The sequence below is a fragment of the Carassius gibelio genome, chromosome B21 (genome assembly GCF_023724105.1).
Source record: "Carassius gibelio isolate Cgi1373 ecotype wild population from Czech Republic chromosome B21, carGib1.2-hapl.c, whole genome shotgun sequence".
NCBI lineage: Eukaryota > Metazoa > Chordata > Actinopteri > Cypriniformes > Cyprinidae > Carassius > Carassius gibelio.
In genome coordinates, this window is record NC_068416.1 from 17,340,307 (window position 1) to 17,353,208 (window position 12,902).

Here is a 12,902-nt window from a genome sequence, read left to right on the forward strand (position 1 = left end):
GTTCTATAGATTAGTTGCCCGTTCCCACCCAACTTCCCCTTAGAAAACATTAAAACACCGAACCACGGAGGACAAACCTCTCTTTTCCTGTTTTCATGTTAATTTACACCAGCCTTATTTGTCTACCTGTACTACACACCTCCAGAAAGGGGAATGGATAAAATCAATACGTGCTCTCTGCATCAAACCCCCTCCCCAACACAAGCTACCCTTATTTCCCATCCTCACTTGAGCGCTTTACTATGCACTCCAAATTGCTGAGATGCACAGAGGGACCTCACGATATTGAATGCCTGTTACTTTCCTATGTGCTGCTTACAGACGGTTTAAATGAGCACTGAGGGTTTAAGCCACAGAAAGTGCTGAATGAGTTTGATCCTATTCCCCAGACCCCTGCGTTCCCACCTCTGGCTTCACCACAAGAGAGCTGGCAACACAATTCTGCTTCGAAACACCAGACATTATCTTTCCCTGCAGTTCTCATCAATGCTTATCATTCTGTAGATAATGTTCTATAAATATAAGCATATCAAATGAATTACTGTTATTTTAACATACTTGCTATGACACAAACAATGGGGTCCAAAAGTCTAAAAGACTACAGTATGAATAATGCTTCTATTTTTGAATGTTTCACTGTAAATCAGCATGGTCTTGACAACATTTCAAGTCTTATGTTGTATGTTGATATTAAGACATAGTTCTTAATAATTAAACAAATAAATAGTGCAAAATATGAAATATTTTCTAAATCAAATAATTAATAAGATTAATATTAGTTTTACATTTCTAAATCCAAAAAACGTAATATTCTAAATGACAATAAACAAGCAAATAAAGTGCAGAATCTTATATAAAATCATGAATTTAGTCCAATTAATTTAAATAAATTAATAAATACATGCAAATATTTGATAATACGCGTTTTGAGAATCTGAACAATTTATATTTTCAGTAATAAATAAATATAATAGTAAATAAATATAAATAAATGTGAACTAGATTTTCACATTTTTACATAATTCATAAATCAAATTAAGTTAAATTAATAAAAACATATCAATAAATATTTAATAACTATACGTTTGTTTTCAAACTCCCTATAATTTATATATTCAATAACAATCAACCAATCACTCAATGTGAACCAGAATCTAAAATATTTTTCACAAAATGTATAGATGTAGTATAATTAATTCATATGAATGAATTTATACATTGCAATTTTGAAATTATAATAATAATGCATTTGTTTTTATTAGAAAACTCCTAAAACTTTATGTTTTCAAAAATATATGTTTTATACTTCAATCAATCCATCAAATAATTAATTAATCATTTACATTTATTACTTTTGGACTCCACTGTAAAAGTCTAATCTCGCAAATCTATAGTTAAGGGCCAAAATGTACATGATGGGAATGATTCAAGAGAGGTTTATCCTGAATGCAGTTTATCCTGAATGCAACATTAATTAACACACAGCCCACAGGAACAAAGAACGGGACAGGGAAAGAATGTAGTGAGACCCATCTGAGCTGAGGAGGGGAAGAGAAAGAAGAGCATTAAGGACAGTGTGCTGCAGATCTGAAGCCGAGTGAATCTCCTGCGCTGGTCTGACATCACAACAGCAGGAGAAAAGCCGTTACGCCATTGGATGCTCTTCCCCCCGGTATCATGAGAAGGGTCAGACAGACCGCGGTAACTCCGCAACAAAATGGCTGATCCCGGGGGCTACCGCCATCTGTAACTGACTCTTCTCGACCTTTCTTTTCACGCTTCATGGCGTTTAAATGTGCATACCTCTCAATATAAGTGGGAAAAACATCAGACCAGGCAGAATATTCACAGGCTTGTCCATTCGTTGAAATTCATTGTTAAACATTCAGACATTTCATCTCAAAAATTCAGTGGCATTAACATGCATGCATCAGTTTGAAATGAGCTGCTTCAGGCTACATTAAAAAACAAACAAAGAAAATGAGTGAAAGAAAACATAGCACTACATATACAAGACCTTTAACTGCCCACAAGAACACATGAGAAAAGCAAAAAGAAAGAAGAGAAAGCTAGAAATAGGCACGCCAGGGAAGGTGGAATACCATAACAACACGTGACATATTGTTATACTACTCCACCCACCTTAACTGTGAGCCCTTAGGCGTCGCCACCCCGTAGCCTTTGGAGTCCAGGTTTCCTCCCACTTTCATGGTGTCGCAGGGTTTGCGCTGCTCCGTGTACTCGTTCATTGTGGACTCCAGCAGGAAGGCGTACTTCCCTTTGGATTTTCTCACTCGTGCCACTCCCTCTCCCGTGGTCTTAGTGAACACCGTGGGCTCGGCAGACTTCATGTAGCTCCACATTTTCTCATAAACGGCGATCTTTGACCTCTGGAAGTTGGGGAAGAGGTGTAGAATGGCAGTGAAGTGTGCAGAGGAAGTGTGGAGGGTGCAGATTATTTGTTAGTCGCTGAATTATTACAGTTATTACAGCTACAGTTATTACAGAAATAACATGTTAGAGGTTCTCAGCCTTGGGGTTGAGACCACAGACTGTAAAAAGCTGGATGACGCATCTCCCCTTTCTTCCACAATAGAAAAGAGAAGTCAAAACATTCTGAGTATGGCCGCTGTCATCTTGGCAAAATTACATAATTTAGAGCCTGATTCTGTGGAGTCTTCACAGTAGTGATCGTGAGGTGGAGAAGCAGGATCAAATTTGATTTAGTTTGTCTCACATTCCATTAGATTACATGGAGAGGGCAGGGTTTATGACCTACACCCGTTCACCTTGGGGTGATCGAAACATTCTGACTTTACTTTTCAAGACTTGTGCAGCACACTTGGTTGAGACCCCTTGTGAGACTGTGTGGGATTTTTATGAATGTATTAATTATGGTAACCAATTCAAATGATAAATTATGAGATGCACTACTGTACACAAGTTTGGGGTCAATAGTTGTTCTTAATACTTTGATTCTGCATGGACACATTAAATTGATCAAAATCAACAGTAAAGACATTTATAATGTAACAAAATATTTATATTTCAAATAATTAATTAATAATTAATAATTAATGAATTAATAATTAATTAATAACAAATAATAATAATGTATTGATATTAATAGTTTATTGAGCACCAAATCAGTATAATAGAATGATCTCTGAAGGATCATGTGACATGGAAGACTGGAGTAATGATGCTGAAAAATCAGCTTTGCCATCACAGAAATAGATTTCAAGTACCGTATTTTCCGGACTATAAGTCACACTTTTTTTCATAGTTTGGCTTGTCCTGCGACTTATAGTCAGGTGCGACTTATTTATCAAAATTAATTTGACATGAGCCAAGAGAAATGAACTAAGAGACTTGAACCAAGAGAAAATATTACCGTCTCAAGCCGCTAGAGGGCGCTCTATGCTGCTCAGTGCTCCTGTAGCCTACACTGAGCAGCATAGAGCGCCCTCTCGCGACTGGAGACGGTAATGTTTTCTCTCGGTTCTAAATAAATTTGACTAGTCCAGTGCGACTTATATATGTTTTTTTCCTCATCGTGACGTATTTTTGGACTGATGCGACTTATACTCAGGTGCGACTTATAGTCCGAAAAATATGTATTAATCAGAAAACAGTTATTTTAAATGCCATACATATTTCATAATATTGCTGTTTTTATTGTTATATATATATATAGCTCACATTTCTCACTTTTTTCTCGCAATGTAAGATAACATTTCGCAATTCTGACTTTTTTTTCTCAGAATTGCAATTTTATATCTCGCAATTCTGACTTTATAACTTGTAATTCTGAGAAAAAATGCAAAATTGTGGAATGTAAACTCGCAATTGTGAGATAAAAAGTCAAAATAGTGTTTTTATTTAATGGTGGAAACAGGCATATATACATAATTTGCCAGTTTTTCAATTATGTAAATGAGATCCTAAAGCATATATTGAAATTTTATTTTAGAACTTAAAAAATAATTGTGAACCAAAAAAAATAAAATAAAAATAAATAAATAAATAAATAGACTGAAAACTGTAATATACTTTAATTAAGAATATATGTTCTTCAGTTTGTTTATTAATCTGTGGGTTTTCACTCTTTTTTTCTAACACAGCACTAGAGATCTTCTCATTTTGGAGTCATTCCCTTTCAGCCCCCCTTAACAAAACACCATCTCCCTCCCCTCAACCCATTAGCTTTGGCCACTTACCCTGAAGAACTCTTTGGTGGAGCCTGAGTCAAGAGTACCATACGCTATGTCTGTCTGCTTGGCCAGGTCCTCAGCGCTCTCAATGGGCGACACCATCCTCTCCACAGTGAGGAAAGCAGCCAGGTTGGCTGTGTAGGAGGAGATGATGATGAGGGTGAAAAACCACCACACTCCACCCACGATGCGTCCGGATAGAGACCTACACCGCCGGAAAGGAAGAGAGTGGAGAGGAAAATGACCATGCAAGGAGGGTTTGAAGGAGTGGTGAATGACAGAGCAATGAAAGAAAGGATAACATTGATTTCAAAAAAGGAAGGAAAACATTGGGGGCAAGGGAGTGAGGAAAACAGGAGGAGAAAAGGAGAGAAATGTTTGGTCAACTTTAAAAAGACAGAATAACTGCTTTAAAATAAGTGAAAAATGTAAGTAATTTATAAAAAAGGACATTTAAAGGTTTAATTTATATATATATATATATATATATATATATATATATATAAATTGTGTGACACTGAAGACTTTTGAACAGTAGTATAATATAAAAGAAAACATTTCTGAAGAATCTTCACATTCTCCGTACAGTTCATAGTGACAAACTTTGCCAAAAAGAGTAACAAACATCATAAAAGTACTCCACAGTACATATGGAGTACATATAAAAAATACATATAACTATAAATATCTATAACTTTAGAAATTTACTGCCATCAAATATGGTCGGGTTTCATCTACTGTATGTCAATTACTTTTTAACCTGCACCATAGGTGACATATTAAATAACCTAAAATATGATCTATTCATCAGTGCACTCTAAAAAATGAATCATGAGTCTTGTAATTTTAAATTTAAAAAATTAAGGTGATAATTACAAATAATGTGTGGATTTCATTAAAGAAATTGTGATTCAGTGTTGTATAGAAAATAATGAGGACTATTTACTAATAAAACCAAGAGATAAGCAGTTAAGCAGTTTTGGTGCTTGAATTGGGCAACTGATTAAACTAAAATAATTAAGGAAAGAAGGCTGCCTATTTATTTTAAGAGAATTAGCTCAGTTTTGCAGTTTTATTTTAGAGGTGATTGTTAGTTCCCAGCATGCTTTGCATATGGCTGGATATGGAGAGTACATTTTGAAATGAAATGCTACTTTATATTTTTGAGTGACAGAAAGCATCTATTAATGTTTAATGTTCAGTTACGTTTGACATTTGTAAGAGTTTCTGTAACATTGAAGCTTCCATTGCACAGTGCAATCGTTACCACTGTGCTGAAGAGTAGAGCTTGTGGGTATGGATACTACTCTTCTAAGGTATTAAACCTTGTTTAATGAGCTGTAGCTTTGCTGCTAGTGTTAGTGCAATACTTTCCAGTATTTCTCAAGTATTTTCTTACTTGAGCTGATTGGCTTTATATAAAATACAAACAGACCCCATTTAAAATCACAGACTTTGGAGAATAAACTTAAAATGAGCTGAGCACATTTCCCTAATTATATAAAATTTATTTTGTCATAGATTAATTAATTTAGGAGATTTCACATGATTTATTCAGGTAGATTCCATAAAAAAAATCAAGCCTGAAAAACTACTCAAAAATATTATGTGTAATATTGTTACCTTAATTTTTTTAAGTAAATAGCTCATTAGATGTTTTACAGTGTGCATTTGTAATTCTTTTACTGTGCTTTTGTTGTTGTTTTTTCTTTTTGAAGGTCACTATAAACTTCTTGTTTGGAAAAGAGCTGCATGAAGATTTAGAACCCTCATTTTGAGTTCAACAGTTAAAACAACAACATACAGATGGTGAGTTAACAAATAAACAACAAAAAGTTGATTTCTTGCTGAACTCTCTCTTTAAATTCAGGCATCCTCTATGGTGACCTTACAGAAGCTACTGTAGATCATCAGTTGCTTACAGTATAAAACACACCTTGTCTTTCACAGCAATGATCATTTAACTGACTCTTTGTAGGTGAGGGTTTCCTCCACCAAGAAGGAAATCGCTTTGACCGGTTGCCATGAAGACAGATTGGCTATTTAGACTGGGCCGGCAGGAAAGTCAACCATGAAGGGGGTGAAGTGCTAAAACCCAGCACTGTTTAAATTCTCACCTCACCCTTATTATGCAAACCAGTTTACAGGATGGTGGTGCATAATCTATGCAGGCCTTTCCTTCTTTTTCTGCTGTCAATGAATCATTTCTGTATTAAGATGCAGTGTTTAACATAATTAGCTTTTAGGAATGAACTCAAAGCGGGCCGTCACCCACCCGAGGGTTGAAGCAGAGCACATTGTGTAACCGTTGGACGCACCGTTCAAGCCCAGTGACGTCGGAGGATCAGATGCACCGCGGCTCATTCTAACCATGGTTAATCAATTTGACTTCGTGAGACAAAGCCAATTTAATAACAGCTGAAACTGAGTGGACCCGAAACCACAGAGTCACCCCTCGGGCCACTCCGCTGCCCTGCCGCTTGGCATACAGTATCATTCACAAAGACATATGATCCATGGAAAAACAGGAATTCTCTCTGGTCTTCATAATGTCATTTCTTGTAAAACAGCTCCTCTGATCACAGTGAGTGATAAGAATCACACTGTCTCTGTAGATTTCACACACACACACAAGAACAAAATAAGCAAACTATCCCTCAAAGTAGCTCATTATCAAATCAGTGCCTTTAGAGCTGGGAGATGGGATGTGCTATGGTCAGTGAAACCCGGCGCATTACTCACTACGCCGCTTTTATGCAGATTTCCCAGCGAGGAGCACACATCAGCATGTGTGTATTTGAGCGAGAGAATGTTTGGTGAATTTCAATTACATTCTGAAATATTAGCAGAGGCAGATTTGTGGAGGGACTGTGAGAATGCAAGTGAATGCCTTCTGAGAGAGAAAGGAACGGAGAGACCTTGACATGCCGTAGATAAATGGAAAGGTCACTGCCCGCAGCCACAGTGAGCCTCCGGCATTTTATTTATTCATGGCTTCCTCTCGACTGCTCTGATTAAGATTTAATACCTGCAAATCAATTTCGCCATGCGTGAGACTAGAGTCATTCACAATCACACTCCACATTACCGATCAAATTGGAAAAATAAAAAAGCAAGCTCTTACATTAGCCCATTAAAAATACATTCATCCCTATTTGGCAGCAATTTCTATCTCTCGGTCGTTGTCAGATACAGCATGTGGTGTCTTCAAACACCTGGATGTCTCACTGTGGCCTCAACATTAAAGAAACCTTAACCTGTTACTTATTAGATAACATAACTAATAGCATTATGCTCTAACTTTTTCTCATTCTGAATAGAAGCAAATTTTTTACATTGGAAGTGATCAAGTGTTTATTTTTATTGTTTAAAATTGTATACATCATCTGAATGCTGAATAAATAAGCTTTAAATTGATGTATGGTCTGTTAGGATAGAACAATATCTGGCTGAGATACAGCTATTTTATAAAAAATGTAATAATAATACAAATATTGAGAAAATGGCCTTTAAAGTTTGACAAATTAAGTTTTTAACAATGGATATTACTAATCGTAAATATTTAGGGCCAGTTTTACTAAACAAGGCAAATTAGCTTGAGAGCGTAATTCCAAAAACAGTGCTGATGGGTGAGGAAATTTCTGCGGGTGATTTACTAACAATGCGCAAATTAAAGGACAGACGCAACATCTCAGTGACCTTTGCAATAAACCAAGAGCAGTGCAAATTAGCGTTGTCATGAATAAACAATAAATAAATAAATAAGCTACAGTACGCTGAAAAGAACAGGAAGCCAAAAAATGAAGGGTTGCGAGGTTTTGATAGAACTGCTATTGTGTAACCCTAGATAAGGGATTCAAGTTGTCTTTTATTTCCTAAAGCAAAAAAAAAAAACATGTCTTTTGCAAACAATTTGTTCAGATAATGCATTCTTCCAACTCTAACAAAAACGTTTTAGCAGTAAAACATAAAATATAAATATGTAATAATATTTATAAATATCTATAAAATAAAATAATAACTTTTTTTTCAATTGCAAACTATTTTTATTGCCATAAGCTACACTTCCATGTAAAATTAGCAGCTTTATTTGTGCTTGTATTATACATTCTTATATTGTTATGACATTTCTTCATATTATTAATATTAAAAACTGCTTCACATTTTATGGACACCCTGATATATTATGTATATATATATATATATATATTAAAGATTCTTTAATGTATAGAAAGTTCTGAACAGTATATATATATATATATATATATATATATATATATATATATATATATATATATATATATATATATATAAATTTCATGTAAACTTTTTGACTAAAAGTGTTAATTTATAAAATAATAATAATAATAATAAAAATCTTACTAGTAGTGGTTATATTTTAGTGAACAACAATTAATTTACAGTGCATATGAAATTGTAATCAAAATGTCATATAATATTAATAATAATGTGTTATTATCCTCAAAACACTTTTTGAAAAATCTTTTCTTTTTCCTTAATTTCCATGAACATCCTAGCACACACCCCTGTCAGAAAGTTGTATTTCATGACTTGTAGAGTAGAAAGAGTGTATTTACACAAGTATCAAAACCACAAGAAACAATGTATCTCTCTGTACCTTTTTTGACAAAAACATCTTAACAGCTGGCCTTTTTATTTTCATGCACAACAAAACAGAAAACAAGACTCATGCTGATTGCCATGACAACAGCAAAATTTAGGACGGCTGCACCTGTGAGTTCAAGGGCAGAGAAATCCACCGCTGCTCTGAGACAACAGCCAAATTGTTATTTCCGTCCACTACAAATAACCAGCTTGACTGGATTCTGCTAAAACACCATTCATAAATCCAAACGTCACTGATAAGCATGACACACTCTCTAGTCCAGAACAATACCCATCAACTTCTACAATGCATGTCATAAGCACAATTGCTTCCAACATGGGGAAAAGAGAGGTTTTCAATTGCACTTGTCTGCAAATAAATTTCATAATACAAAAAAGTTATCTTATTTGAAAAGGTCATATATTATATGGCATTATTTCAAGTCATCTAACAACATCACATGTTTTACTTGTAATGCTGCACATAATGCATGCTATTTTGGGAATGTGTTTCATCTGTGTATGGTCATAAATCTAAAAAGGAAATTACAGTTCAAGGGTATCAACTTTTATCCCAGAGTGTCTTATGTAGATAAATGATTTGTGGGCTGAAATGATCATTCTGGCATGAAGAAAACCTGGGGCAAAGCTTCCTCTGCTGTAGCGTAATCTCCTTTCTCTCATTTCCGTCACTGTTACAGCGCTGGCCTGGTGAGTCAATCATATCCTTACATCACTCCCATGATCTCTCTCTCTGCCTACCCCTACAATCATTCCCAAGCCATCTGAGGAATAAAAGAAGTCAGTGAATAGAGGCAATTATTGGAGCAAGATCGACCATAAAATATAAAAGTAGGGGCAGAAGAAGAAAGCCAGAGAGAGGGGGGATCAAGAGAGACAAAGGCAGCAACAGAAAAGGAAAATTGCTCTTTGACATACCCGAAAAAAAAAACACATTTGTGTGTCATAGGTGCAGAGAAAAATAAAATCATAGCTTTTTTTGATCAATTTTCCATACACCCCCCTCCCTTCTTTATATCCAGTTGTGCAAACACAAGAATCCTTGAAAACATTCGTCATCTTCACACAAACTCGAAGAAATATTACAGAGTCTGTGCAAGCGAAGCATTTCAAGGACTTGACACTTCAAGAAAAGGTTTTATATAAGGGCTGTGACATGTTATTTTGAGTCGCGACACAATCTTATACGTCGCATACGGAACCTGACTATCATTAGCATATCTTAATTCCCCATGATGCATGATTTTAAGAGGCTTCATTCACCGAGGCTGTGTGTGTTCGAATCTGAAAATGAGTTTTTTTTATCTTCCCATGTCTGAAAGGGTCCACTGCCCACATGCATTACAACTACAAAATCACTGCAATAGCGCACACGCCAGATGCTAGTTGTTTCCGAGGCTCAGGAAGCTGCTCTACCTGTCTGCTGATGACACCGGCCAACCCACCTGAGCCAAAAACACGACAGGGAAAACAGGCAAGAGTTATGACCCTGTCCGGCCCCATCACACAAAACGCCCTAAGCATTTTCATACCCCATCATTCCCACATCATCCTCATCAATCATCTGCTTTACAAACTGTTTTACTCGCTGTGGAAACAAGGAGGACACGTGGAAGAGAATGGTGCTGAATAAAACAGAATTAATTACATGTAGCTTGACTGTATTAAAATAAGATGAGTCAAAATGACAAAAAAAAAAAAAAAATCCATGTCTCACTGTGAAGTGCTGTGTTTATGAGTCAATATTTCAATGGAGATCCAAGCTCAAACTGAACACCGTGTTATTACGCAATCAAAGTTTGTAAGTGTGTAATTTCAGCACCACTTAAAATAATAAAAGATAACAGAGACCTGAAATCAAGTCTCTTAGAACAGGATTTTTCAAACCTTCAATCTTTCTAAAATAAAAAAAGCAGCAATATATTTTCCTGTATAAAGATCCACCAATAATGTGTTTTAAAAACAAAAGTGTGATATTAAGAAGACAACGTGATCCTCCCAAATTTGAATAACTGGTTTGAAATTCAACTAAACAATAGCAACAATTATTATTTTGTAGTAGCAATATTCATGAATATTATTCTTATTAGAAATAAAATAAAGAAAAACAACAATGATAATAATTATTAATAATATTTCTGTATAAAGAAGTAATAGTGTGATATAAAACCCAGTACTGTGAACATGTAATAATGTACTTATTATTCAAGTTCAAATAATAATAATTATTATTATCATTATAGGTGTTGTTGTTGTTAACATATATTCCCCTAATCTAATTCTGAAACAAATAATTATAATAATAACAACTTTTATTTTCCTTTACAGTGTAAAGATTTTATGATAAAAGTAATGATTGTGATATTATGAAGAAATAATGTCGATCCCAAAATTAAATCACCTACTGTAGACAACATTTACTTTGCATGTAAGTTTAATTTGAATGTGTATCTTTATTTCTATACTCAAAGGACAGTCTTAGCCTGTGATCTGTCTTGTGACAAATGGGTTTGGCTCCATTATGCTCCACGAAAAAGGAATGTGAAAATTAATATGAAATCAATCAAAATAAAACTTTACTGCAGGGCAGTGTAGTCCTCCGGGAAAAGAGAAAGTATTTTAACATCGAAAAAAAATTACACACTTCAGCTGTAAAATATGCATATAACTATCAAGTGCATAAGAAAAAGACAGCAAATCTGCGCATTTGAATAACCAGTAGGCTATTAGACAGAGAAGAGGAGGAGGAAAGGACAAGTACCGACACCCGGGTAACGCTTCTGTGCAACTGCGTCATCTCGTCTAAATCAAGAACACTGAGGTAAAGTCACATTCTGACTGAAGACAATTAATGGCATGTACTAAAGAAAATGAATGGAAGTGCTTTTTCCCTCTTTTTCCGTCATTTATCATTGGCTCCTATCCAACTCATGAATCTTTATTAGTTATATGCAAAAACGATGAAAGCATGATTCCTATAAGTCCTTAATGGGTCCTCTTCAAAACCATAGGCCCTCTACAGCGCTGTGATGTTCAGGCTGTAGAGCAGAAGAGGTAGACGCTATGGTTTTGACGGCTCTCTAGGGTACCTGCTGTCTTCCGCCGTGTGCTGTGCTTTTTACTGCTCTTCTCTTCCTCTTGGCCTGTCATGAGTGATTTCTTATCTGGTGGGGGCTGAAAAATAAAGCCTGTTTTTTTCTCTCTTCTCTTGATAACACTTCTTAAAGAGCTCTATCGTGGTCATGCAGGTGCTTATTACACAGAGAAAAGAGAGGGTGGTGGGGGTGCGAGCGAGAGCTGGCGCTGCAGCGAGCCTGATGTTAAACCCGCAGGCGAAGGACAAATAACAAAAACAAACTGCCACACAGAGTAACGATGGATGACTAGCACATTTCCTGTGAAACTCCTGTGAGAACTAGCCGGCAGGACAGACGGGCAATGTGTGGACATCAAATGGGACAATGAGCGACTGTTCCGCTGGACCCCTGACCCACAACTTGCTTCAGTGGTGGTAAAATTCACCAAGGTGCAAAGCAGAATGACACCTCAGATACTTACTGAGGAACCGGAGAGACAAGGTGTGATGTGTTTGGTAAATACAGAGTACAACACGTTCAAGGGATAATTCACCCAAAAATGAAAATTCTGGCATCATTTATCGTTTTCAAAAACTGTTCAACTTTCTTTCTTCTGTGGAACACAAAAGAAGATGTTTTGAGGAAAGTTTCAACTGCTTTTATCCATACAATGAAAGTCAGTGGGTTCGAAAATAACACTGGTCTTCATTGACTTTATTGACAAGATTTTTCCTCAAAGTATTTCTTGTCTTTGGTAACGGATATTTTTTATTTATTTTTTTGGGGTGAACTGCTCCTTTACGACTGACATTTGCTACATACAAATGGAATATGACCATTTCTATAAGTATGTTTACATGCACTCCATTCAGTTTTTTTTTAATACTGTACACTACAGTTCAAAAGTTTAGGGGCTGCAAGATGCTTGTTTTTGAAAGAAGTCTTTTATGCCCACCATTTATTT

The 12,902-nt window shown here is 35.6% G+C and overlaps 1 protein-coding gene across 3 annotated transcripts in view; it reads right to left on the reverse strand.

The window, feature by feature from the left end:
* The window catches only part of LOC127986459 (glutamate receptor 4-like), an 85,021-nt gene that overhangs the window by 5,058 nt on the left and 67,061 nt on the right, over positions 1-12,902 (reverse strand). For all 3 annotated transcript variants that reach the window (XM_052588726.1, XM_052588725.1, XM_052588727.1), the window contains exons 12-13: positions 4,221-4,419; positions 2,143-2,390 (exon numbers count right to left, since the gene is read on the reverse strand). In XM_052588726.1, the coding sequence (XP_052444686.1) occupies positions 2,143-2,390; positions 4,221-4,419 (447 nt within the window). The remainder of the gene's footprint in view (positions 1-2,142; positions 2,391-4,220; positions 4,420-12,902) is intronic.